This window comes from Pongo abelii, chromosome 15 (genome assembly GCF_028885655.2).
Source record: "Pongo abelii isolate AG06213 chromosome 15, NHGRI_mPonAbe1-v2.0_pri, whole genome shotgun sequence".
NCBI classification, from domain to species: Eukaryota; Metazoa; Chordata; class Mammalia; order Primates; family Hominidae; genus Pongo; species Pongo abelii.
This window is the reverse complement of record NC_072000.2, coordinates 58,816,514-58,842,598: the sequence shown is the minus strand read 5'-3', so window position 1 is coordinate 58,842,598 and position 26,085 is coordinate 58,816,514. Positions and strand designations below refer to the sequence as shown.

The window sequence follows — 26,085 nt, the reverse complement described above, 5'->3', positions numbered from 1 at the left end:
TTTTTCCTTGAGGGGGTATTTGACTCAGTTCTTCTTTTCTTCTCCTTGTCTTTTTTTTTTTTTTTTTTTTTTTTGGAGACAGAATTTCCCTGTTGCCCAGGCTGGAGTACAGTGGTGCGCTCTTGGCTCACTGCAACCTCTGCCTTCTGGGTTCAAGTGATTCTCCTGCCTCAGCCTCCCAAGTAGCTGGGATTACAGGCATGCACCACCATGTCTGGCTAATTTTTTTATTTTTTTATTTTTTTATTTTTAGTAGAGACAGGGTTTCACCATGTTGGCCAAGCTGGTCTCGAACTCTAGACCTCAAGTGACCAACCTGCTTTGGCCTCCCAAAATGTTGGGATTACAGGTATAAGCCACCGCACCAGGCCTCAGTTCTTATTTTCTATTCAATCATGTATGTTGAAAAAAAGAAAAAGACACACCAGTGTTACAAAACCTTGTATTAATCATTTCCCTTCACTTTCAATATAACGTTGATATGAAATATAGCCATGATTCTTAGTTACATGGGAGGAAATGAATAATAAATACATTGTAGCAAGTTTAAACCACAAGGGTGTTTCACTGGTAACAACATTTGAAAACTGTACACTTGAAAAGAACAGCATCTCAAACATTAGTATATCTGTATATCAGTAAAGCTTTTACATGTAACAAACATGCTCTTTCCATATATGACAAATTTAAAAAATATGCATTGCTTGGCAACATGAACTAGGCAAAAATATTTCTTTGTTCACTAACTTTATACAGGAAAACAGGACGAAAGGCATGCATGTACAATACAGATGCCTGCACAGGGCATGCAACAAAAGAAAGCTTTTTAAAAGTCAGCTTACATTAGGCATAAATACATGAGGATTATATATTAATAAGGGAGGAAGTTTTCTGTTCGACATTATTAACATTCCTGTTTTCTTCCTATTCCTCCCAGAGGAATACACATTCACCTTTAAGTAAAGATAAAGGAATTACAAAAAAATAAAACTCACTTTGCAAACATCTCTGATGACTTGTAAAAAAAAAAAAAAAATCAACATTAGTGTTATCACAGCTCCATGTGCAAATTATCCTTCTGCAGGTTCTTCCTGTAACAGGCACGCCCGAGCGCCTTGGTCAGGCTGCTTTCCCAGGCCCAAGCTGGAGCTGACTGCTACAGACATCTCCAGGGGACCAATGAGACCAGGCCTGCTTTTCCTCCGCTTGCCCACCTTCTGGTTGCATGCTTTTGCATTCAGCCCAGCTCAGCCCCCCAGCCCAGGCTCCTGGGGAATACACATCTACAACCTTGCACCGGCAGTAGCTACAAGAGGTGCAGAAGAACAAAAGACCCGGAGAAGGCTCCCATCCCGTAAAAGGCAGCCAAGGACACCTCAAAAGAAACCCTTGTTTCCCTCAGTGTCTCTTCAAACGAATGGGAGACGGGGGCCCAGCTGTAGCTCCAATCCTGAGTACCAAAAAGGAACCCTCAATACACAGGATTTGAGAGCTTGGTGCAAAGAGCCGCCCGGACAGGCAGACCCAGCCACGTCTATTTTGCTTGCTGGCTCTCGTTTAAAAAATGAAAACTCAAAAGCATGTGAAAAAACAACATATCAGCAGCAATGTTTCATGTCTTGTACACAGTTCATGTGTTTCTTCCTACTGTTTCTGGTAAGAAGCCACTATGAATAAAAAGCACCAATAAAACATCATACATGATAACAATATTGTAGAACACCACTGTCCCTAGGACAATGTAGAGATGCCAAGTACACACTGCTTAAATCAGAACAAGGGGGAGAAACGTAGTGAAATAGATTTTACTCTGAGATTTTAAAATTGTTACTATTTTCTTCATATAAAACAGTTGCATTTGGTGGGGGTCAATGGGCAAATACAAAAAAAGGCACTGCTGCTTTTATTACTAAATATCTGACTTCACAGCCTTATGCATGCAACTGTTTGATTCTTTTATAAATAAAATTCTTTTGCTTTAGGATTTTTAAATTGAGCTGTATACCTGTAGTCAACACAGGACTCAAAACAAGGTGGGGACAGGGTCTTAAAATTTATCAAACACTCAACTTAAAAAAAAAAATTAAAACAGTAATAGCAAAACACAACTAAGTAGATAAATCTATACACTGTCAATGAAAAATAAGCTTTTCTTCTTTAAAAAAAGAATTATGTTGTTATTAATAACAGACTTTATCATGGTTACCAGCCATAGCAAGTTAATAAGTAACATATCCAAAATAATATCTCTAATAATCAGATAACCATTGTTTCTATATTCAGTGAAGGAATAAATAGAAATTCAGATTTGCAAATACTTTAAGGTCTTCTTCCTTTTAAAGGATTCATGCGAATGTGATTGTGTTCACAATCTGTTTTCTGAATAACATGAGTCTTTATGGATATATGTGTTTTTGCAGCAGATCCGAATGCTTTCCTTTCTCAGCAAGATGTGTAATACCATGGTTTTTTCTCCTCTTTATTCACTTTCTCAGTATCCTACAAACCCACATTCGCAAACCCTCTGGTCTTACATTTGGCCTTCAACCTTTGACCTATTCTTCCTGCCTTACATGTGATCATCCATCCCAACACATTCCCCAAGTAACACTAAGCTTGTTTAGAAAAGGGATGTGGGGGATGAATGTTAATGGCACTTGGTTAAAAATAATCAACTAAAAAATGCCATCTCTTTCTGCACATGGATTTGCATCTTTAGAACCTAGTCACCCAAGGAGAGGTCTGAACCTTTTTTTTTTTTTATTTTATGAATGAAATTGTGGATTCAAGCCTTCTCTGCTCACGAAAGGCTTTCTATGGTTACGTTGTTCTCACCTTCTTAGACTCAAAAGGACTACAAAAACCTGGTGGCGGCATCCAAGGCTGGGTTGGGTGTATGTTTTTGATCTTGAAAGTAAAAGAAAATTGTTCAGATTTCATTAAGGCCTTTTAGGTCTGTATGTAGTTCATTAGCTTTAAAAAAAAAAAAAAAAAGGGCAGTGATTTCCATAGTCTGATCTTCTAAATTTCAACTCTGACTTCACACACACACAAAAGGCACCCGACTCATCCATGTAACAAACAGGCCTTGTACCATCTCCCTGATCTTGACTCTGGCTGAGCATTCATACCTTCATTTACACAACCTGATTTTCCACACAACTCCTCTTTGATTTCCTCTAATACCCTCCACTGCGTCAAATTCTGAAATGTAGCCTTTCTTGCCCTTCATAAACAGAGCTATTACTTTGTGGTAGGTACCACAGTTTCTCAATCTCCCACCAAGTAACGAGTGTCTTTTTCCTCCCCTCTGCGTGGGAGCGGAGGAAATCAACCAACACAGCAAATCCCTAATTCACACTGTGCGGATAGCGCTGTCATTTCCATCGTGAAATCAACCTTTCCTACATCTTTCATCGCCCACTGGAGATGGCGGGGCTGTGCCATGTGGGCCAAACATCTCCCTGCATGCACTCTCTGGACTTGCTGACTGACCCTCTGTACACTGTTGCTGGGCCTTTCTCCCCTCCTCTCCCTCAGCAGTGACGGGAGAAGTAGATGCAGCCTCCAGGCTCGAGTTCCTACAAGCAACCCTAACGTAAAGGTTTTGAGCTCATTTTCTGGGTATCAAACCTCTCACAAGGGGAAAAAGTCCTCGCCTTTTCTCCTCCAGTGGAACTTGTACCCACCTGTGTGTGTGTGGAGCAAGGCTGGGAGTGACAGGATAATGCCCCATGGGTGGGGCGGAAAGGGAGGGAGGCCTCTCCGTGACAAGCAAATCCAGCACAGAAAGAGGCTGCAGGATTCTTTGAGAATCTCTGGGTGCCCTGCGAGCAAACCCATAACTGATCACATGATGTCCTCATCCTTGTGCGCTCACCCAATGCTGTGCTCATTCCGGCCACGTCCATGTCCTTCAAGTCCGCCCACACGCTCCTCCCGCCTAACGGTGAAAGACGGACAGCTCAGGCCTATGTGACTGCATCCATCTTCCCAAGAAGCAGAGCTCAGCAGCCGTTTTAAAAAGACAACTCTGCTGCTCTTATAAAAATAGAGGGAAAAAATGAATCCATAACAACAACAGATCCTTTACAAAAACCATAGTATGAAGAGAGGTTCTATCCAAGCTCTTTACACATTATGTACCCTTTAAAGTTATTATGTAAACAATACACAAATCAAAGTTTAGCTGAAGTTTTGTTGCAGGGAATTTCTTCCTTTCCCCCGTTGCCATGGGCCCTCTCCTATGGCTGTTTCCAGCAGGGGCCTCAGGGACATCCAATCAGGATTGGATTGGATATAAAAGGCAAGCCACTATCTTGCTTTGGGTGCACGTGCCTGCGATATCCTTCTGTGGCCTGCCTGTGAAGCCAGGCCTTCCGAGAAGCCTCCCCAGGGCCAGGGCTTCTGCCGTCCTCTTGTGTGTCTCCATCTCTTTCATGGCAGTACTCTTTCCCCTGCCCCTTTCCATCCAGAGAGCTACCTGCATTCCCTCCACCCCCCTCCCAGTCTCATAATTCCCTAGAGACCCCTCCCCACCCCACACACCAAACCATCCCATGACAGAAACAAATGACAAAATAACCAACCCCAGGTCTACTGATATGTTTACGAGGATGAGCTACGCTCTCACAAAATCAAAACGGGAGAGGGACCAGAGGAAAAAAAGGCTGCAAAGTATCTTGGAGGATTCTGTGCAACCCTGAAGATGGCTGACACTGGACCCGCAGCAGTCGATTTCACGGCCAGCGCGGTCACTCTCATCTTCGGCTTCTAGATGGTGGAGGTCCGGTCAACCCCATCTGGGAGAGAAAGCAGCAAACAATGGGCACAGGTGAGCAAAACAATCCTGTTCGTGCCCACCTATGCCAACGCCATGCATGGTGGGCCTCCCAGCCTCTGAGGGCAGAGAAGGGCTCCTATGTTCATGTGTTCACACATTTATATACCTACCCACACGATATCTGGGGAATAGCTATTTTTGCCAGGAGCCATATTGAACCTGAGAACCAAGATGAAAATATCTAATCTTCACCTCCCAAGTACTTATATTTGAGGGTAGACACAGACATGTAGACAGACAATAATGCTATATGTGATCATTGCTATAATGGAGTATGTACTAAGAGAGCAGGAACATGGAGGAAGGAATGATGGTTGGCCTGAGAAGTCAAGGACAGTTTCAGAGAGACACAAAGTGACTTTTGTAGCTGGTGCTGGCAGGAAGAGGAGGAGGAGGGTGGGGATGGCGTGTGGTGCACACATAGGCGGGATGATAGGTCATCTGGTGGTGGAGCTGACGGTGCGTTGGAGGTTTAGGATGAAGGATGGGGAATGGAGTAGAGGAGATGGGTTGGAAGAACCAGGCAGGGGATGCAACAGACACGCAGGTGGACCTGTCTAGCTCACATCCCTTTCTTTGGCAGCCTCTCCTTCTTACCCCACGTCCCTGATGAGACACTGGGGACAAGGTGGCTGTGACCCTGTCCACAGCTGAGCAGACCAGAGGGATGGACACATCTGATGCAAACAAATCCAGATTCTCTGTCTCGAGAATCTGATCAAAGGCAGAGATGTCTGAGGTAGGTATTGTGAGCACTTAGAACTGAACAGTCTTGTGGAGGTGGGAGAGTGTTGAGGCCACCCAGAATCTGCCACATCTACATTTTGGAGAAGTGGATAACCCAGGCTACAGAGAAGGCAGGGGATATGCCCATCAGAGGTGTGAGGCCTGCCCGGCCCCTTTTTGGCTGTCTGCTTACACATGGGTTCTAGAACGGTCCCCAGGAGCAGACCATAGGGTCTTGCATACCATGAACCAGAGCTTAGAGGTAGGTAGTTGGGGAATTATAAGCAGTAGATTAATGAGATTTAATTTTAGAATGGTTTCTCTGGCAGCTGCATCAGATAACCTGAGGAAGGATAAGGCTGGTGGCAGGTGGACCAGTTAAGAGGCCCCTATAACAGTCTGTGCCAGAACTGACAAGGGTTTTTTCCAGTGAGCAGAGAGAGGCATGGATTAGCCATCACAGGTGGTAGGAATAACTGCGTTCAGTGACCACTAAATGTGGGTGAGACAGGGCTGTGGGGCGCCTCCCTGGCTTTGCTGATGTCCCAGTCCAGGCCCCAATATTACAGAACTGGTCCACCAGACGCAGCATCTCTATTTGCTTGGCAGAACTCGGGTGTGAGAAGGGAGTGGCAGTGTGTTCCAGGGAAAGCTGGAGGACCCAAGTGACAGAGAGGCATGCTGAGGCCACCACAGGGGGTTCCTGGCTTCCTTGTGGGTGGAGCCAGGCTGGCAACTCTGCCAGTGGGGCCTTGGAGGAGAAGCACTTCTTCAGTTGAAACTTTTGAGATAACTGTAGGTTCACATGCTGTTGTAAGAAATAGTCCAAACAGACCCAGTGCACTTGTATGTAAGTTCTGTATGATTTTAGGGGAGATTTTAAAGAAAGGAAGCAATGGTCCCTGAGTGTGTCAGTGGTGTCAGATCACCAATCCTAGAGGCCAACAGATGTGAGCCTCTCTTCCTCCATCCCTGAGTCGCAAGCATAGGAACCTCTTTTACTGTGCTTTCCTCTCCCTGCCCATTCCTCTTCCCATAAAAGGACTTAATTCATTAGCATACTGTCTCCAGCAAGGCCATCTTTCCTGGCACCTGGAAGGGGTTGGCCAGCAGAGAAGCTCTGTCATATTGGGAGGGCACACTGCCACTGTGCCCAACTAGGCCACCCTGAACTTAATTTGCATTCTCTGCTCAGGAAACTGCTTACGAGGCTTCCCACCAGAGGGGATTATTGGGAAAAAACACAGCAATAAAAAGGCTTAGGAGATTAACAAGATGAAAACATTAGCAAAAAACCCATCGGTTCAGAGAGGTTTTCTGTAAAAATAGAACAGACTGAAAAAAATGAAGTCTTTTCAATGAAAACCTTCCCTTAATAAAGAGCATTTGGTATTCTTGCTGCTAATGATGATAATGTTAGTACTTAGCAGTTTGATATGAGCCTCCAAAATGCCAGTTGTCTGAGATGTATCAAGCCCTGGGGGAAAAGGTCAGTTCTCCTTTTTCTTCGGTCAAAAGCAGTGAAAGACTGAGTCAGTCCCCCACCCAGCTGGCCACTGTTGAGCAGGGGAGCACAGGGGCTTCCCTCCCCGTGTCAGAGCTCTGGCAGGTGTCAGCTCAGGGGACTCACTCACCAGCTGCCATCCTAACTCTGGCCCCAGGGAGACTGTCATTACTACTTTTAATTGAGATATTTGCATATCATAAATTTCACCCTTTGAAAGTATACAATTCAGTGGTTTTTAGTATATTTGCAAAGCTGTGCAACCCTCACCACTATCTAATTCCAGAATATTTTCATCCTCCTCCCTTCAGCCCCTGGCAACCACTCATCTACTTTCTGTCCCAGTAGATTAGTCTGTCCTGGACATTTCACATAAATGGAATCATACGCTCTGTGGTCCTTTGTGCCTGGCTTGTTTCACTCAGCATAATGTCAAGATTCATCCACTGCATCGCATAGGTTGGTACTTCTTTGCTTTTTAAAGGCTGAATGCTCTTTCACTGTTTGGATACACCACATTTTGTTGAGCCATATTCATCCTTTGGTGGACATTTGAGTTGTCTCCCATTTCTCATTAGGGGGCTGCTGACCCAGTCTCCTCTATGAGGTAAAGATAAGCTGGCAGCACCTCCTGCCAGAGGTACCAGGGATGGCCCAGTGATGTTCCTGAGATCTGAATGGCCAAGGCAGAGAGCAGTGGCTCACAAATGAGGCTCTTTATAGAGCTCTGGGGGAAGTCACAGAAGGGGCTGTGTCTTCCCACCATCTGTTTGGTGAAGCTCTGTGATGCCCTTGGAAGGCCTTCAGCTCGCCCTGATGCTAAGGTCAGGTGGGTGTGGTCCCGGCGCACCACTCTGTTCCATGCAGAGCATTGATCTATTTCATATTTGGTTTCAGGATAAGATTGTGTTTGCAGAGACTAAAAATCTAACAACCTTAGGTCTGGAGGACAAGGCTCTCTGAAGCGGCAGAGGATGGCAGTCTTTTCCGCACCACTGCCAGGTGGTGCACGTCTTGGCTCTAGGTGTGCAGACAGACCTTCTTGGGGTGGGTAAGTGTGTCTAGACTGGATAGGGCTATTGCTTCTCGGCCTTTTGGCTAAGAGCAAGTGTAGACTGGATAGGGCTATTGGAAAGGCTCATGGGAGGCCTCTCTGTGTCTCTGTGGCACAGAGCCTCCCAGGAAGCTGGCAGGAAATGGCAGACATCTCTTCTCTCCTCTGCCTGCCAAGCATCGTAAATATCCAGGCACAGAGAAAGGTGCCCGCTTAGTACCAGGAGGGAGCTGAAGGCCTCCCAGGGCTGCTGTGACCAAGCATGGCTTCCAGCCAAACACACGGGGGAGCACAGATGCTTCTGTGAGCTGCTTGTGGGGCCACAGCCCTGCACAGCACAGCCCCCATTCCGGGCTTGGGCAGTGGATGTGCAAGCGCCTCTAACTCAACCTGTCCCTGTCACACAGGAAAGGACACCTCAGCCTGCTTTGGGCTCCAGGTGTCAAGAAAGTTGTTTGCAACCGGGAGATACACAAACAAGCTGGGTTTTCTGTTTTTCAAAAATTCTATTTCTGAGGCAAGCTGGGCTATGCTTGGACCAGGCTGGGGGATCTAGTGCAGAGAAGGGAAGCATCCAGTGTTGTGCGGGATATTCCCAATAAAAGCCATGTCTCATGTTCCTGACTCCTCCAGGCCTGGCACTTGTATGGGACAACTGCTGTGGTGTGATTCCCATGTGCGCTGGGAGGTGGAGCTTCTGGGGACAGAAGGACAGCTTTGATCTCCAGGTCCCTGACTCACCTCCCAGAAAAGGAGGAGGAACAGGGCACTGGCCAGGTGGCATGGTGCTGCTGGAAAATGGTCCAATAGTACCCTAAGGCCACTCTTTCTCCCTGTCCCCTGCCTACCCCTCCTTGTCCTCCCCCCATTCTCCTGAGCTCCTGCCACGGTATAGACAGCAGATGGCCAGTCCTCCCAGGCACATGGTAACAGGGACATGGGGACATGCAGGAAGAACACACTCACCTCCCAGGGCGTGTTCGGTCATACTGAGGCACAACGACTCCAGCCTGTTGTTGATGTCAGGTTCGGTCACGGGAAGCTGGAATTCTGCAGGGGATAAAGGGTTATGTTGGTGACAAGGAGGAGATAAGCAGGGTGCCACCTGGTTCCACCTGCAGGAGAAAGGTTTGGTGTACCTCCCTGGGAGGACTTGGGGACTGTCAGCGCTGGCATGGAAGGGGCTCCACTCAGGCTCAACCAACCTCTAAGGTCTGTTAAACACAGTCCACCATGAACTTGGGAACCTGGAACAAAACGGAGACTAAAAATAGCTGGTCATGTCACAGTCTGTGCCTCCTCTGCTCAGAACCCTCCAGCGGCCTCCCATCAAAGTAACAGCCAAACTCCTGCCCTGGCCCGCAAGGCCCCGCACGATCCAAGCCCTTGTTATTTCTGTGCCCTCATGCAGCTCTCTCCTTCCTCTGCTCCGCCCCAGGCCCCCTCCTACCTCAGGGCCTTTGCACCGCTGTTCCCTAGAGTGGTTTCCATGGCTCTCCCTGCCTTCACATTTCTGGCTCTATCGTCTCCTTAGAAAGGACTTTGTTCCTCGTATGAGCCATGCCCCCACACTATCCCTTTCTCCTGCTTTATTTTTCTTCATAGCCTTCGCCCACAGCTGTCATATTTGATATTTGTATTCACTTTCTACTGTCCCCCTCCCCTGACCCCGCTGAGCGCTCACCTCATTGGAGCAGAACTTGGCTCTGCCCCCTCTGCCTAGAGCAGGGCCTGGCATGCATCTAGAGTGGGAGAGGAAAGCCAGGGCCCAGCACACACCTCTTAGTGTGAGACCACGAGGGGGGCTTTAGGTGTGTGGGCTCCTTAATCTGCCCAGCAAGCCCAAGTGGGGTTCAGAGAGGCGAAGTCACACATCAAAGTTAGCCAACTAACACAAAGCTGGGACAAGACCCTCTCTGACTTCAGAGCCGGGGCTCTGCCACCTGCCACAGCAACTGCAGGTGACTGTCAACACACTCAGCCTCAAGGGCCTCTAGAACCAAGGGCTGAGACACCTACTCTGCAGGCAGTAGGGGCTGGACTCCCACTGCCCGACAGTGCTGTGCACATTCTCACCACAATCTCCCCTCTACCACCTGGAACCCCTCTATCTCCCCAGATTCCAGTGTCGCCTCTCGTGAGCAGGAGGCAGCCTCTGGGAGCCACCTCCTCTCACCTGCTGGAGCCCTCACTGTCAGCACCTCCGCAGGCCTCATCCGGTGGCGACTTTAAATGTCCTCAACTACCTGGAAGTGCCTTGTGGACAGTGATGATGCTTCCCTATCTCTCTGAATCTCCCACAGCATCCAGCCCTGGCCTTCTGCCTCATACGTGTCTACTGAGCAAAGAAAAAGAGAAAGAAGTACAAGAAGTAGAAGGAAACTCTGACAGCTAAGAGTTGTGTAATCCTTTTTTTTTTTTTTTTTTTTTTTTGTAAAGTTTTGTGACACTGGTTTGAAAAGAATTGCAAAATCCTAAGGGGAGAGGCAGAAAAAAAGTCCCAGAGGGGGTGTCCACAGTGGAGTGTGTTCCAGGTGACCGAGAAGTCTCCGTGTTGCCACCACCTTCCTCTGTGAGCCTGGGAACCTGTTCCATGCTGAGGGCCTTAGCTCTTCTACTTGTCAAGTGGGCAAAGCATCCCAGGGTCCCCCTGCAGGCCATTTGCCTGCTCCTTCATGTCTCCACCAAGGGAGCACACGGGGCCAGAGAGAGAAGAAAGAGAAGTGAAACGAAGTTGGTGGCTTGGCGGGATAGGAAGCTGAAACCAATGGTTAAACCAAAGTTTTGTTTTCCTTGATTTGCTATACATTAAGATAATCTCTGCAATGTGTGTTTCCCATTGTCAGCTAATTCAGAGGCAGATGTTGCTTCCGTTATTTAAAAATCTCAGAAGGCCGGCAAAAAGGAACGCTATGGAAAGCACCAGAGAGCTGACCATGTTCTTCCTGACCGATGTTCCGGCATCGATGGGTTTGGAAGACAACCGTGCCAATTCGTGAGCAGACGGAGGCCGACTGAGCTTCCGGGGAAGTGGGGTGCCACAGAGAGTGGCAGGAGTCTCCACCACCCCCACCCACTAGTTGCTGTTAGAGGAGGGTCGGGGCAATTAGACAATTCCGGGGGGAAGAGATTTTAGTATTTTCATCCATTCATGTGAAAATCATATGCATGCAAAAATTAGCAGTCTTCAGGGTGTGAAATCTATAAAATAGAAACACAATTTTATATATAGCGAGTTAGCAAATATGAAAAAAAACAAACCTCAGCAATTATAGCCATCCATATGCTCATTGTAAGATTTAGTTTACTCTCCAGCGCTCCCCTTTAAACAAACACTGTGGAGAGCTTTGGATAAATAAAGATGCTCGACATTTGGAGAGAAGTGTTTCAGCTGCAGGATTTCTTGCCAACACGCAGCAAAGTGCCATTTTCCAAGCCTGGGACTGCGCGTTCCAAAAAGGGGGCTGAGAAACGCAGGGCTCTCCGCTCCAGAATCCCCAAACCTTCGTGGCTGCTCTTTTAGGTGGGAAGTGGGGGTGTTCGTTTCTTCTCCCCAGCTCTTTGCTTCCATGCGCTGGGGAGCCGTGACCCCCACCCACTCTGAGTGGCTCTGAAAAATTCTAAGTCTTGGGAGAAGCCCATATGTTCACACCGCAGAGTTTCCTAATAGTGTGACTTTTTAATTGTGTATTTGATAAAAACAGATCCATGCATCTCGCCACACGTATAAGACAGAAAGACCAGTTGGGTGGAAAACAGCTTCCATCTCAGGCTAGGAACCCTCAGCTGTATGGGGCTGGGTGCCCCAGAGGGGCATTCGGGCAGTTCTTGCCCCATAGACCAACGTAGACCACCAGGCCAACCCTTGCTGTGGCTCCTGCTTACCCTGAGGGCCCGTCTCATTTATCCCACGCCCCTGTCCCTAATGGCCACAGACCAGGCAGATGGAGATGTGAGTCCTCAGGAAGGCAAAAGGAAAGACCCCTCTTTAACTGAGCCTCCTCTGCTCTTTCCCAAAGGAGGCATGTTTCTTCAGCTCGGAGGGCATCTCTGAGGACCAGTATTCCAGTATTCAGTAAGGATCCCTAGTTTTGGAATCCCCAAGGTCTAGGCCGACTTGAGACATTAATTGTATCTTTTCAGAAGTCCCACATGTATGGAGTAGTCCTGTGCTCAGGCCCAGGGTCAAGAAGATTCCGGAAGAGAATGCTACCCATCCCTAATGAGGTGCTGCTGCAGCATCCACCTGAGGAGCCCACAGGGCTTGTCCTCAGCAGTAACCGTCCATCCCTGCTGGGTCTCACATGTGTGGCTCCCACAGTGCAATTCTGCAGTGCTCTTTCTCCAAGGCACTGAGGGTAAGGAGCCAATTTCTTTAGGACTTTAGAATAAGAAACAGGCTGGGGCATTCCAGGAAAAATCTATAGAATCCCATTTTGCCAGTGACAGCTGAGGCAACTCTGTTGGATAACTAGAAAGGTGTGGAGTCTGGTTCACTGAGGAGCAGGGTTGCTAGGAGGAGAAAAAGCAGGGAAGACAAAAAGGGACAGAGCAGTGGGACCTGGTCCGCTGTGATGAGATGAGTAAAGAAGAAAGGAAGACAAGAGAACTAAGAAGAAAGGGGGAGGATGGTAACAAAAGGGAAAGAAATGGCACAGGCAGGGAAACAGAGGGGTGGGGCAGCAGGCAAGCTGAGGATGGCAGAGACAGCTGTGGAGGGTGGCAGGAGTAATGAATAGCATCCCTGAGTTGAGCATGGGAATGCACCTTTTCTCTGGTGGCCTCCTAACATTCCTAAGCCTGCAGAAGGTCACTGCCTGTGGAGGTCCTCTGGGACCAATGCTTTCACAAAAAGTGATGGGTACAACATGGTATAAGATGATATTGTACCATCTTGCCCCAGGTTGATGCTCAGAGGCAGGAGGCTGTGGGCCCAGCTGGGTTCTTGGCTATGACAGAATTGATTTATTTATCAATCTCCCTACCCGTTGTCTGCCAGTCCTGAACAGGGATGTCTGCCTTGATTTATTAGAAGACATGGAGGAAATATTTATCCAGTACTGTACTTGGGTCCCTGTTCTGGTTTCTGCCTCTGCATGGCAGCTCCTTCCACTCCCTACTGGACCCAGTGCACCAATAACTCTCTCTCTATTCTTTCTAAAGGCAGTTCTCCGCAAGGAAATGAAAAATAACAGCCTGGAGCACTGTGCTCCCAGATATATGCAGCATGCTTATGGCAGAAGAATCCCAACTGTGAGCTGGTACTTAGAGGAGGTTTGCTGTGGTGAACAGGTAAGTCACACCATGAAATGCTGCCATGCGAGGCACCACTGGACCCAGCTCACACCCAGCTGGTTCACTACCAAGGGTAGTTTGCATGTGGCTTTGGGCAAGGGAAGAATGAGATTTCCAGAAGGCTGTGCAGCCACCCTTCTGAAGGTTTTCCTTTGAAGCCTGCTATGGGGTTCCCTGCCGTTTTCTGTTAGGCCCTCCAGGGGGTAAAGAACCTCCATGATCTCCTACTGTTGAGCCAGGGCCACTCCAAGATCCTCTCTGACTGGATCCCAAGGACAACTAAGCCTGGGTCAGTAGAAATTAGTTGCTTCCAAAATAAAGGATCCCTCTCCAAGCAATTTCCAAACCAGTTATCTAGTTGAGAAAACACCCTGCCTCCATGAGGAACGTGACCATTCACACAGGCACCACACTTGTTTTCTGGTGAGCGTATTACACCTCGTAGTGTTTCTTACTCATCACCGGCAATAGCCACCTGAAGGGTCTCCTGGCTGGTCCTAGGAAACAGCTAAAACTTGTCCATGTGAAGGTGGAGGTTGCAGTGAGCTGAGATCACGCCACTGTACTACAACCTGGGTGACAGAGTGATACTCCGTTTTGGAAAAAAATATATATATATAAAGCTTGTCCATGTGGGAATAACATGAAACACCACTCCTGAGGGGCCTCCAAGTGCCCGTGAATTGTGTAGAACCAGGAACGAGGGATGTGTCCTGTAAACCCGAGCAAGGTGACTGATGAATTGATCCGCAACTTGGTGGGTTCTAGCCCTCTGTCTTCTCCGTATGAGACGTTTAAAGTCTCCCATCAGTAGTTATTTTAGGTTTACAGAATCAAAGCATCCTTCAAATGCATTGTAGTCTTCAAGATTTGCCCAGTTTACAGTGGATTCTCTGAAGACATCTAACAGCCAGGAGGAAAACACTGTGTTGTATGATAACAGTTTTCCGAATATTTACTTTTGGGTTAGTTACACATCTCGATTTCATTTTGTGTTCACTATTACTCCTGTTCATGTACAGATGAAAGCCGCTTTCTGACTTCCTGATTTTTGCTGTCCTGACATGATATTTGTAGTCTAGTTTTAACGCCTGGCCACAAGCCCCAGGAAGTCTCCATAGCGAACCAGATTGCACTGCTTCGTGTGGAAAGGCCCATCTGCAGAAGAGGCTCTGAATCCAGGATGAGCAGAAGAGGCTCTGAATCCAGGATGAGGACACTGACTCTAGGATGAGCCTTCGTCTGGACCTGCTTGGAGGTCAGAGGTGTTGTCCCTGGGTAGGAGGCTGCCTCCTTGGGAGGAAGGAAAAGTCACTACAGTGACCTGTGGCCTTGACAATGATTGGCAAGGGCTGAGGAACCGCAACCCTGTGCCCTTAAGCAGGGGCCTTCTGCAGCCTCTTTCCCCTTCAGTGAGGGATCCTGGGTCCTGGCCAGGCCCTGCCCTATCGTACCCTTTATGCGTGTCCTGGAAGAGCCACCCAGCATGGTGCTGAGCGTGCTGGGCAGGACTTAGGAGTGGCTCCTGTCCAGCGCTCAATGGTTTATTTGCAATCAGGAAATTTAGAGCGGGCTTTTTCCTGTGCTTTGGCTGTTATTAAAAATGCTGTGTGAGGATCTTTAAGGCCTTGCTGGAAGTGGGTTTGTAATACTTGAGAGATTAAAAAAAAACACTCAAAGGGTTCCAGAGTTTTAAGTTCAGTATGCGAAGCATATATTTAGAGACTTGCAGGTAACTACAAACTGCTAAAAGGGGTTGTGCCTGTGGGCTAGGAAGGGGAGGGGAGAGAGACAGTCACTTTTGCTCACAGCACTTCTGTATTATTTGATTCTTTAACCACAGGAACAAGAGGCTTCGCATGAAGAGTGAAAATGATATTAGGTTCATAGTTGCCCTGAGCACAAGCCAGTCACTTGGCATTGCTGTGAGATAGTGGAGGGGAAACAAAGGTATAGATGGAAGATTCTATCAACAAACCCGAAGCGCTCCGGGACAACCCAGCTCTTAGAAAGGGGACTGTCTGGACCTAGTCTTCCCAGTTAAGATGGAGAAAGCTCAGGGAAGATTCAGTATGAACAAAGACGAAGGCTGAGAACTTGCAAAAGAGTGGCAGGAAGGGAAAAAATCAAGAAGGCCTTGAGAAGGTATAAAGAATTGAAGACAGTGGTCACTCTGCTGGTAAGACTCAGGCCAGGGTGAAAGACTCATTCAAGGTGACAGATCTCCCTGTGCGCAGGATCTCTTCAAATCTTGTCCGGATTCTCTTTTATTGGGAATGGATTATACATAATTCTGCGTGAAAACAGAGGATGGGATGAAAGGACCCCGGGATAAAGCCTTCACAACCCCCAAATTTTATCATCTTTCTTCCCAGGAAGAAAAATAGCTACACATATAGAAATATGTGTAGTTATATTTTTATATTTTGGTGCAGAGATATAGAGAAAAGGAGCTTTAAAACAGAAGTGCGCAAATAAGTTTTGGAAGTCAAGAAGCAATGTGAGCAGGCCTCTGCACTGGGTAGCTGTTGCTCCCCTCCCTGACATGCCGTTCCCAGCGGTGTGTCCTCTCCTTCAGCGTCCTCCTCCTCCCTGGCCTCCCAATTCCAGCCTACCCCACCCTCCATCCTGCACCCTCCTGCCTGACTTCTACTCGGAATCCCCCATGTGGAGGAATCCCCCCAGGGAGAGTGGCCAGAGTCCAAGCTCCTCAGCTTTGGATTCAAAGTCCCCCACCATGGGCCACAACATTTACAGCTCCCTGGGTCCACTTTCTGCTACCTCAGCCAGACCCTTTGGCCCAGCCACAGCTTTCGGGCCATGCTGTGGTATTCTGGACCTTTGCGGTCTTGCTCCTGGGTTCCTTCTGCCTGTAACTCTGCCTTCCCTCTCTCCACCCTCTGCTGTGCCCTGAAGCTCAGCTCCAACTCCAAGAAGCTTCCTTGCCTATTCCAGGCCACAGTGACACTTCTCTTCCTTAAACCCCTACAGATAGGACTTACTGGACAGAGCGTTTCTACTGTCCAGGGCATTTTCCTACAGGTACAACACATCTCTGGTTTGCCTGCCTTGGGGCAGTGGGGGTAGAGGGGGGGGTCCATCTAGATAGGTGCAGCGTAATTGCCTGTGTGGCTTGTTATTACTCTTGGCGTCTACAAAGTCTACAAGATCACTGCCTGCATAGAGAAAGGGTTCAGGTATTCATTAGCTGTGCATAATTCCAACCACTCTGTTTTAGGAAGCATAGTGAAAGCTGAAATTGATTTGAAGTGTGCTAAGTTGCTCTTTAACCAAGTAAAGGAAAGATGGCTGGTACAACAGTCATCACTTTGCAAGAAAAGCCCAAACCAGGAGGAAGGTCTCAGCATCAACAGTTTTCTCTTTCTGTCTCACTCTCACTTTCTCTTTCCACACACACACACACTACACATGGAGCCCTCCCACCTCCCCACCACCAAAGCCTTCTTGTGCTATCTCTGGTTTAATCAATCTAGAAATAAGACTAGTATCAAAAATATCCCCATCAGATTGCAACCAACTCTGGGGCTCCACATGCTGGCTCTCAGCCAAGCCGCCGCTATTCATGCTGGCAAGGCACAGTTTAAAAAAGGAAAGGCTTCTATAAGCTCCAAAGAATGCACGGTGACAGTCGAGGCTAAGCACTTTCCGGCTGGGTTTGCTAGGGCATCTATTTTGGCTTCCCCTCTGTGTCAAGGGGACATGAAGCGCTGGGCCCTACCTGGCTGCTGGAACATCAGCATGTTCTGTGGGGAAGTGTGCACGGGCAGCGAGCGGGTCCTCTGGACTGAGCTGTGGGTGCGGCTTGGCATGCTATTGCTGCCTCCGGGGTTGGCAAACCACAGGTTCTGGTGAGAAAAGCAAAAGGGGAACTTGTTAGTTCAGCCCCACTGGGGTGGAGAGCAGAGCCGCCAGCAAGAATTTGGGAGGCAAAGATCCCAGGAGAACTCTAACTTCTAGAAAAGGGGCTTGCAGGCCAGCGCTAGCATCTGCATATTTATAGAGAGAGGGTTTAGATTCCATTCACCGTAATTTCTCTTCACCTCCTCAGTGCTGGCCTTGCTGTAAGCCTCAGCTTCATCTGGACACCTCTCTCCCTATCTGCAAAACTCTTTTTATCCCATTTGTTGCTTTTGCTTTTTCCCTGCCACTTTTCTAGGAAATGGGGGAGTTCTATAAATGTATGCAATGAAGAGCACAAACTATTTCAGGGCTCTGATTTTTTTTTGTTTTTAGATTCTTACAATGTACTCCAAAGCGAGGGGGAGAGAAAAGAACCTCTCAGCTGGCAATGAGCTGGCACAACTCAGCTTGTGTGTCCCAGCAGTGACGTCTTCTTGAACTGATCTGGGGGCTGGGGACAATGGTCAGAAGATGGGGCTTTCTGGTACCCTGAGGAGTGAATCCTGCCCATCTTGTCTGAAGCCCTTCTCCTGTTTTTAAGCTGATCTGTCATCCCTTAATTTCTCCTGAGACCCCAGAACCTCAGACCTACTTGTGTCCCTCCGATCCTAATCCCCACCCACAGAGCTTCGAGAAGCTCTGGGCACACAGGCAGAAGGCACTGGGCAGGGGTGGGGCCTAGGGCTAGAGGAGTATGAGCGATAGGCCAGAGAAGTCAGCTCAAAATTGCACAGCAAGAACCTCTGGGCAGGCTGAGAATGTGTTAACGCTCCCCCTGGCACACTCTCTCAGACTTTGTCCTGTGGATGCTCCACCAGAGCTGGGACTGAGATAAGGGAGCTTTTTGCCACGGATAAAAAGGGAAAGAAACTTCTCTAAATGCCAGGCTCTCCTGGAACCCAGATTTGGGTGGTAGAAGGTCAAGCATGGGGCAAAGAAGAAATAGGTCTTGCATTTCTTTCTAAAGGTCCTCTTGTGCAGGGTCCCCAAGGTTAAAGTGGTCCTCTGGGCATCCTAAGCATTGTCTCCTAGAGAACAACGCAAACAATGCCGTTACCTCTGAGGAATGGTGGCAACTGCCCCCAGCATAGTCCCCCTTGGCCTCTTTCCCCACCCTGGGGTCACCTGGGGGGACATCTGCAGCCTCAGGCCTTGAGCTTGGCCATCCTCCTCCTTCCTTGGGGCAGAACAAACCTGTCTTCCTTGTTTCATGATGGTGGGGGCAGCTGTGGTGTTGCGCTGGTTGGAGCTGACAAATCCACTGGTGCCCAAGAGGCCCAGGCGGGCGGAAGGGACGTTCCGAGAGGGGATCTGGTACTGGCGCGGGTTCCGTCTGCCCATGCCGCCGCCCACAGAGCCAGCCGTTGGGAGGGAGTTGGACTGCCCAAAGCCTCGACTGCGAGAGCCAAGAGAGAAGAAAGAGAATATCAGTCATTATTCAGCCCTTTTGAAGCCACAGGCTTCCCAAGGGATGTCGCCTTGGAGGTCTCCTCACATTTTTTTTTTTTTCTTTTTTTTTTTGGAGACAGGGTCTCACTCTGTCACCCAGGCTGGAGTGCAGCAGTGAGATCTTGGCTCACTGCAGTCTTGACCTCCTGGGCTCAGGTGATCCTCCTATCTCAGTCTCTGGAGTAGCTGGGACTACAGGCATGTGCCACCATGCCCAGCTAACTTAAACTTTTTTTTTTTTTTTTTTTTTTGTAGAGATGGAGTCTCACTATGTTGCCCAGGCTGGTCCCAACTTTTCAGGCTCAAGCGATCTTCCTAACTCAGCCTCTTGAGTAGTTGGGACTACAGATTTTTATATTTTTGGTGGAGACAGGGTCTACCATGTTGCCCAGGCTGGTCTGGAACTCCTGAGCTCAAGTGATCCTCCTGCCTCGGCCTCTCAAAGTGCTGGGATTATAGGCGTGAGCCACTGCACCCCACCTCTGCTCACATTTTGACAGTTATGAGGCCTACAGGGAGCTGTGTGCCAGCAAATAACTATAATTAAAACAGTAGCTAACATCTGAGAAGCTATATCACATGCAACTTCCTGGGACTCCGACATTATTTTTCGATCCTTGCAACAACCCTATGAAGTAGGTGCTCTCTCCTTTCTAGCTGGAGAAGTAAAACAGTACATAATCCTTGTGCACAGGTCACACAGCCAGCAGGGGGCAGCGCTGGCACAGCAGGTTCACCAGCACTCTACTGCCTTGCGCCTCCCCATCGCATCTTCTCCAACCCATGTTGCTGCAGATGAGGACACAGGTCTTGAACACTCACATGCTTTCGAGAGGCCACATAACAAGAAAACAGCAGAGTCAGGGTCAGAACTGGTCTGACTCCTGTCCCAGTGCTCCCTTCTTTAATCCTATGTTTGTTTCTGCTCAGCCTGTCTGTGTGGCGGACTTGGAGAACCTGTGAGGCCCACCAGGATGTAAGCTCCATGTCCGTCCTCATCCATTCTGCATGTCCGGTGCCTGAATCAGTTTCTGCACAGTGAATTCAGTTGAATGAATGAGCCAATGAGTCTCTGCCATCATGATGCATCCTCAAATGGGAGAGCTGATGCCACCTGTGGGGCGAGGGACATAAGGTAGGAGATGATGTTTGCAAGTGTTCTGGACCTAGGACACAGACTGCCTTCACTTCACAGGCCCTCCCTGCAGAGTCGGCTGCATAAGGGCCAGGGCAGGTCCATGCTTCTCCTGGGTCCGCGCAGGGAGGCTGCCAGAGGCCCTAGCATCACATGCAGATGCCGGTGCTCCTGTTGGGTTGGGTGACCTCAGCACTGAAGAATGCATCCTCTCCGACACGCCTCAGGTCCGGGAGGTTACACAGCAGCCGGCAGGGTTTCAGGAACCAGCACATTCTTTCCAAGAAGAGTCAGCTTTAGTCATTCACTGATGTTGAAGTCGAAATGCTTTACCTCCAGTGGCCACAAGATGGAAGAGATCTGCTTTTCCAGCGACACAGGGGAGGTTAGTACCAAGCCTGTGGGGAGACTCCGGGAAGCAGGGCTGACGTAGTTTAACCAGTTGAGGGTGATAGGGGCCTGCAGAACAGTCATTTCCTGAGAAATAGAGCTGTGCCTGTATGTAGCGGGAGGGGCATCTGAGCCAGCAGTGCAGATCTCAGAAAATGTTTCTCTTCTCCCCAGAATTCCTAAATTTCCTAGGGGGAGAAGTGGCAGGAAGGAGAATTCTGGGCTTGTACCTTTCTACTTCCAGGCTTTGGTGGCCAAGGAAAGAGTTCTAGATTCTGGTCAGGAGCTCATCTAAATGTGGTGAGGAGGGCACTCACAGGTTCTTGGTATCTTTATCTTGGCCTTTCTTCATTTTTTTCTCCCATTTTCCCTTTTAAAAATTTCGTTTTTATTTTTATGAAGGCTTAAGATTTTTTGGTTTGAAAGAAGAACTCAGGGCCAGGAGAGGTAGAATAAATTTCACATGACGAGAAACCTCCTTTGGAGGAAGGACAATTTGACTACGTGAGGTAGAGACAAGGGCCGAGTGTTTTTTTTGTTTGTTTGTTTGTTTTTAATGACGAAAACTAGTCCTTTGAGTTCTGAAGTCGGAATTTTGGCCACCTGGTAGATGATTCAGTATTCTGCTATGATTTTTCCTTATTTAGTATGGACAGCGTTTTCTCACTTTCCTTTTTGGTTGGATTTTTAAAAAGTTATTTCATATGCAAAATACAGAGTCAATGAGTGATGCTAAAATGATTTGTGCTTCCAGGAAGGCAAGACTGAATTCTTAAGCAACATAATGTGGGAAGAGGACTCTGTTATGGGATACTTAGTCACTGGAGAAAGGAGGGATCCAGCGACTTTTAGGACTCAGCTGTATAGGGGAGGGGAGTAAAGCGTGAGAGTAGGACGTGATGAGAGGAGAGTTCGGCTAGGCCATCTTTCTCCTGATGGGACCCTTCGAGGGTTATTACAAAGCCAGCTTTGCAGAGGGTTGCCACTGCTGGCAACCAGAGTGAACGCTTGGGTTACTTAAGATTGCTGGGCTTAATGAAATCATCAATGCTTTCTGGGGAGAGAACAAAGTGACAAAAGCAAGTTTTCCTTTCTCATTCTCTTGCCTTACCTTTCTAAATCTGATTTCATTACACTGAAATGTTGAAATGCTTGAAAAGTCTTTGATAAAGTAACATTAATAAGAACCAATTAATTTGGGATTTGTGATAATTCAAGCAGGGGCTGGGTTGCAGTTACCTTTGTATTATTGGAGAAACAGGTCTTCAAAGCAAATTAATAGCACAAAAAGATCCCAGAGGAAATACTTATGAGTATAAAACATTTTCCAGCATTTTAGTAACATCCAATTGAACATCCACAAGCGATTCATTCTTATCTAATCAATAAAAGAGGTCCGTTAGGACTCCAACCTGGCAAACCCTGGGTTAGCCCAATCCAAGTGTTACTAATACCCTGGAGAGGTCAAGGTTCATGCCCCCTGCTCCACCTCCAGAAGGCTCTCGGATGTGGACCAATGACAACACAGGGCTGACAGAGGCCAGGGTGGGACTTTTGGAGGAGCAGCAAAGAGCTTAAAAGCCCCATCTTCATCTCCAACCTCCGAATGCCTTGTTCCTCTTGGAACTTGTCTCCCAAGGGCCTGGTGTTGCAAGAGGAGTCTGGAACCTTTTCTCTTCACCTGGGAAAAGTATTGCTGCTCTTAGAGAAAAGCCACTTGGGATGGGAGTAGGCCCCAGGGCAGGAGGCCAAGGAAGCAGACCTTGCCTTTCATCTGGGCCATCGGGAATCCTCAGGGCAAAGAGGTAATCTAGTCCAACCCACGAGGGTTGGCAACGCCGGAGGGCTTGGGGCTAGGGAACTGGTCCTGAAGAGTGTCGCTTTACCTGAACCATCTTTTCTGCTCATCAGCCTGAGACCATGAGAGTTGCCTGGCTTCCATAGGGTTAGAAGGATGGAGCTGGAGCTGGTGCCAGCCTGCCTGGTTCAAATCCCTGATGCTGCTGCCTACGAACTTGTCTGTAAACTGGGGTTAACAACAGCAGCTCTACCTCACATGGTTGTCATGAGGATTAAATGTGTTAATATTCTTAAAGTGCTTGGATGCCACTTGGCATATGTAAGTGCTAAATAAATGTTTGTTTAATAAATAAGTGTTATATATGCTGGAATGTGATCACACTTCAATTTTAAAATTAATCTTTCATGAAGTCTTTTCACAAACTTCAACTGGCCTTATCTCCCTTAAATACAAAATAGTGATGTTTTAAGGCACACTTATGCAAATAAATGCCCAAAATTTTAACACCACGGGCAGAGAGCTTCTATACTTGCACCGAGAAATGAAATGAATTCAGAACCTTTCAGGTGCAAGTGAAGAAATTATCTGCTCATGTTTTAAAAGTGTAAAATAGAATGTTAATTTTTCAGGATGTTTACATTCTCATTCCCTTATGTCCCAACAATTCCCTATCATTGTTTAAGGCTTAACCCTTCCTCTACCCTTAATTTCTCCCACAAATTGTCACTGCAGTTCACCTTTAATATGTAATTGGATTCCTCAATTTAAAACTATATTAAGGTAATGGGTTCTAAAGTACAACCAGGCTTATTTTTAACTGCGTGCAAGAAGCTGAAGTACTATGAAAAAATCAAGAATTGTACTGCTCCACTATGAGACTGCAGACCAAAATAGACTAGCACTGGGCTCATCACCCTGCCACCAACTATAATTAGCTTGTCTACAGCACGAAGGGGGAAAAAAATCACACTACCACTTAAGGTGCTGATAGAACAACCCATTTTTATCCTTTCAGATCCCCCTTTTGTGGGTAAGCCATCCTGTGTTTTGCCTGCATTTGTTAAATCATACCCACTCTCCCCTCTGATACCCATCCGGACTATTACCATCATTTTGACAATGCAAACTGTGTTACAAAAGCTCACATTCAGCTCTTCGCCTGGGAATGCTCACTCTCACAGCCTTTTCCCAGCCCCACCTGTTTAAGCAATGCAATTTGGAACACGCCACAGGGCATCTTCGTGAACAAGGAATGGTGCCCTGCCATATTCCCGCCCCAGGAACCAAGGCAGGCAACAAGGCGCCAGGGGAACCACTATGCATTACAAAGAATGAAATCCCAACATACTTTCTTTGCTGTCGATATCCTGATATGTCTAGAAGGGTTTTCCGAGGGAAAGACCGAAAGAGCTTCTGCACCTGCTGTTTCCATGACAACAATCTTTTTTTCTGTGTCTCTGTAAATGCCTGCAAAAACAAACAGGACTTTTAAATGGGTGACGCAGCCTGGCATTAGAGGGAGAAACATGCAATTAATAGGGGAAAACATTGGAGTCTCTGCAGTTGCCTTTTCTTCACCTGTTTCTAACCTGGTCCAAACGTAGTCAGTTTAATTTGGGAGCTGCCCTATTTTGAAAATTTAAGTCATCTGACATTGGAGGTGCTTGATAAGGTACATGCATCAAACTGCTGACAACCCTTATTTTTGGTTACATTTCTGGCACATCCATACCCACATTCCCCCTCCCTCCTGACTCCACTCCGGACTCTATTTATTAACCAAGAATGAATTGCAAAATTGATTGCTAAATACTCTGGCTTTTGCAGGCCCCCTGCATTTTCATAATCAATGAAAATTCTCAACCACTCCAAAAATCAATCTTCTTGATGGTGTGTGGTCACCCTAGAGTGGTCTGCAGGGTGTCAGAGAATGGACTATATTCTCTGTGTTTCAGGGCTCTGCTGAGAAATCTCCAGTTAATGGGTCTCTTGCCTTACAAAAATTCCAGTGTGCCAGTCCTGACTTAAACCTTCTCTAAAGTTTAGGAAAATATGTAGGTCTGATGCCTTCAGAACTCTTTTCTAGTAAAACTGGTGTGTGTGTTTTGCCTACTGCCTTGTAACAAACTCTTATCTACGTTATATTGCCTTTTGCGTTTAGCCTTTGTGCTTGCCATAGACTAGGAAAGGACTTTACGTGGGTGAGGAGTCTCCAAGGCAGGAACTCTCAGATTCATGATATATTAGAATCACCCAAGGAGACAGTCAAAATTCAGATACCTGAGCTCCCTTCCACATGCCCAGAGCCTGATTTAGTAGATCTGAAGGGGATGTCTAGAGAGTTTGTGTTTGTAGCAAGTGCCCTGGTAATTCTGCTGCAGGTAGAGCATGAAAATGGGGTCTTCTAGATGGTGAGGATCCCACGTCACATATGAATCCCCTGCCAAGTGACTAGAACTGTAACTTAGAACACGTGCTGTGGGAAATCCATGTGATCTGATTGATTCACAGTAACAAGGATGGAGAGAAGATTCCGAAGTAGTTTTGTCAATAGGGCATGAATTCCTTTAAGTAGTCATAAAATATTACTCAGTAACAGACTAAACGACTGGTTCCCATAAAGGAAACAGATTCCTTAAATGGAGAAAAAAAAAATGACAGCTTAATTGTCTCCCAATGATGCTTAATCTTTAAGGACCTAAATACCAGGAGAGCTCTGTGGACAAAAGCAGGAGGATGTTAATCATGTGGCAGAAACGTCATTGAGGACTTACAAACCCCTTCTTCCCGGGTGACCTTAGCCAGATGCCATTAAGAATATGCATCAAGGCGGGCTAGGGGGCGAGGGCGTGGCTCTCCTCCACAGTCCCTCTCATTGGTTGGTGATGCTCCCTGCATGTGCAGCTACACACGAGTACCTCGGAAACTGGGCAAAAGGCAAGCGTTTCTGCTGGACTAACAGTGAGAGGGGATCATTTCTGCTTTTGACTGGCTTATTCAGCCACATGTTTTGTGAGGACACATGTGGGCATGCTGGTCAGGGTGACCTGGGGAGGAGAGTTGTGGGTCAGAGGAAGGCTCAGGATGCAGATGGGCAGGGCTCGAATCCCTGCACGCCCCCTCTACCCAAGACTCAGTGCCTCCTAGAAACTGAGGATAATAATATCTCCCTCAAAAGGATGTTGTGAGAATGAAACAACACATGAACAACACTTAGAATACCTGGAATGTGCCTCACTCTTAATAATGGTTCAACAGATGCCACTCACAGGTGTCACACTGGGGTTTTGTTTTGGACTGCACAGACCGCCGTTTGTTGGTGGTATACGGCTGTTCATCGCGTTAGCTATTCAACGTGACCTTGAGCTCCAACAATAGCACACAGCAAATGACTTCAAGGTCTCTAAACTATAATACTGAGCTGGTCTGGTGCCAGCCTGAAGGACAACTGGCCTGAGTTTCCAAGTGACGAAGGAGTAAAGGGCTCATTTCATGGATGTGCTTCCTAAGACATCATTACAGACATGACATCTTCCCTGATGGCAAACAGCATCCAGGAAGGTGGGAATGTTGGCGCCTTCCCAGGGAGGTCAGCGCATTCCCTGAGAACCTCAGTGGGCGGCGGGCTCCTTTCCTTCAGGGCTGCAGATGGGAGCCAGCCCATTAGCAGTGCTGAGCCAGCCCATTAGCAGTGCTGAGTGAGAGTGGGGGCCAGTTCTCAGCTGGGGGTGTGGTGCTCGGTTGTGGCTGGCTCCAGGAGTTTCTGAACACTGGCTCCTGGCCTACAGGGGAGTGCTCAGTTATGGGGGATCTGCACTGGCTATGATGCCCAAAATCTCACTGCAGCCCCCTCCACTGGCAGCCCCAGGTTGGGCTGGGGAGCAGCTTCCCGAGGGGCCTGGAGGGGAAGGGCAGGCTTCATGCCCAGCAACTGCCCAGGCACCCCTAGTCACCACTCCAGAGTTCT

At 47.7% G+C, this 26,085-nt stretch overlaps 1 protein-coding gene across 5 annotated transcripts in view; it reads right to left on the bottom strand.

Annotated features, from left to right (window-relative positions):
* Window positions 1-428: 428 nt before the first annotated feature.
* SAMD4A (sterile alpha motif domain containing 4A) overlaps window positions 429-26,085 on the bottom strand; it is a 224,936-nt gene continuing 199,279 nt past the window's right edge. For 3 of the 5 annotated variants that reach the window (XM_009249089.4, XM_054530105.2, XM_054530106.2), the window contains 6 exons: window positions 23,467-23,585; window positions 18,538-18,739; window positions 17,162-17,288; window positions 9,267-9,374; window positions 9,094-9,177; window positions 429-4,802 (listed from right to left, as the gene is read on the bottom strand). In XM_009249089.4, coding sequence (XP_009247364.2) covers window positions 4,774-4,802; window positions 9,094-9,177; window positions 9,267-9,374; window positions 17,162-17,288; window positions 18,538-18,739; window positions 23,467-23,585 — 669 coding nt within the window. In that variant the 3' untranslated portion in view covers window positions 429-4,773. The remainder of the gene's footprint in view (window positions 4,803-9,093; window positions 9,178-9,266; window positions 9,375-17,161; window positions 17,289-18,537; window positions 18,740-23,466; window positions 23,586-26,085) is intronic. The other 2 variants (XM_063715851.1, XM_024231472.3) reach the window with 1 other exon arrangement.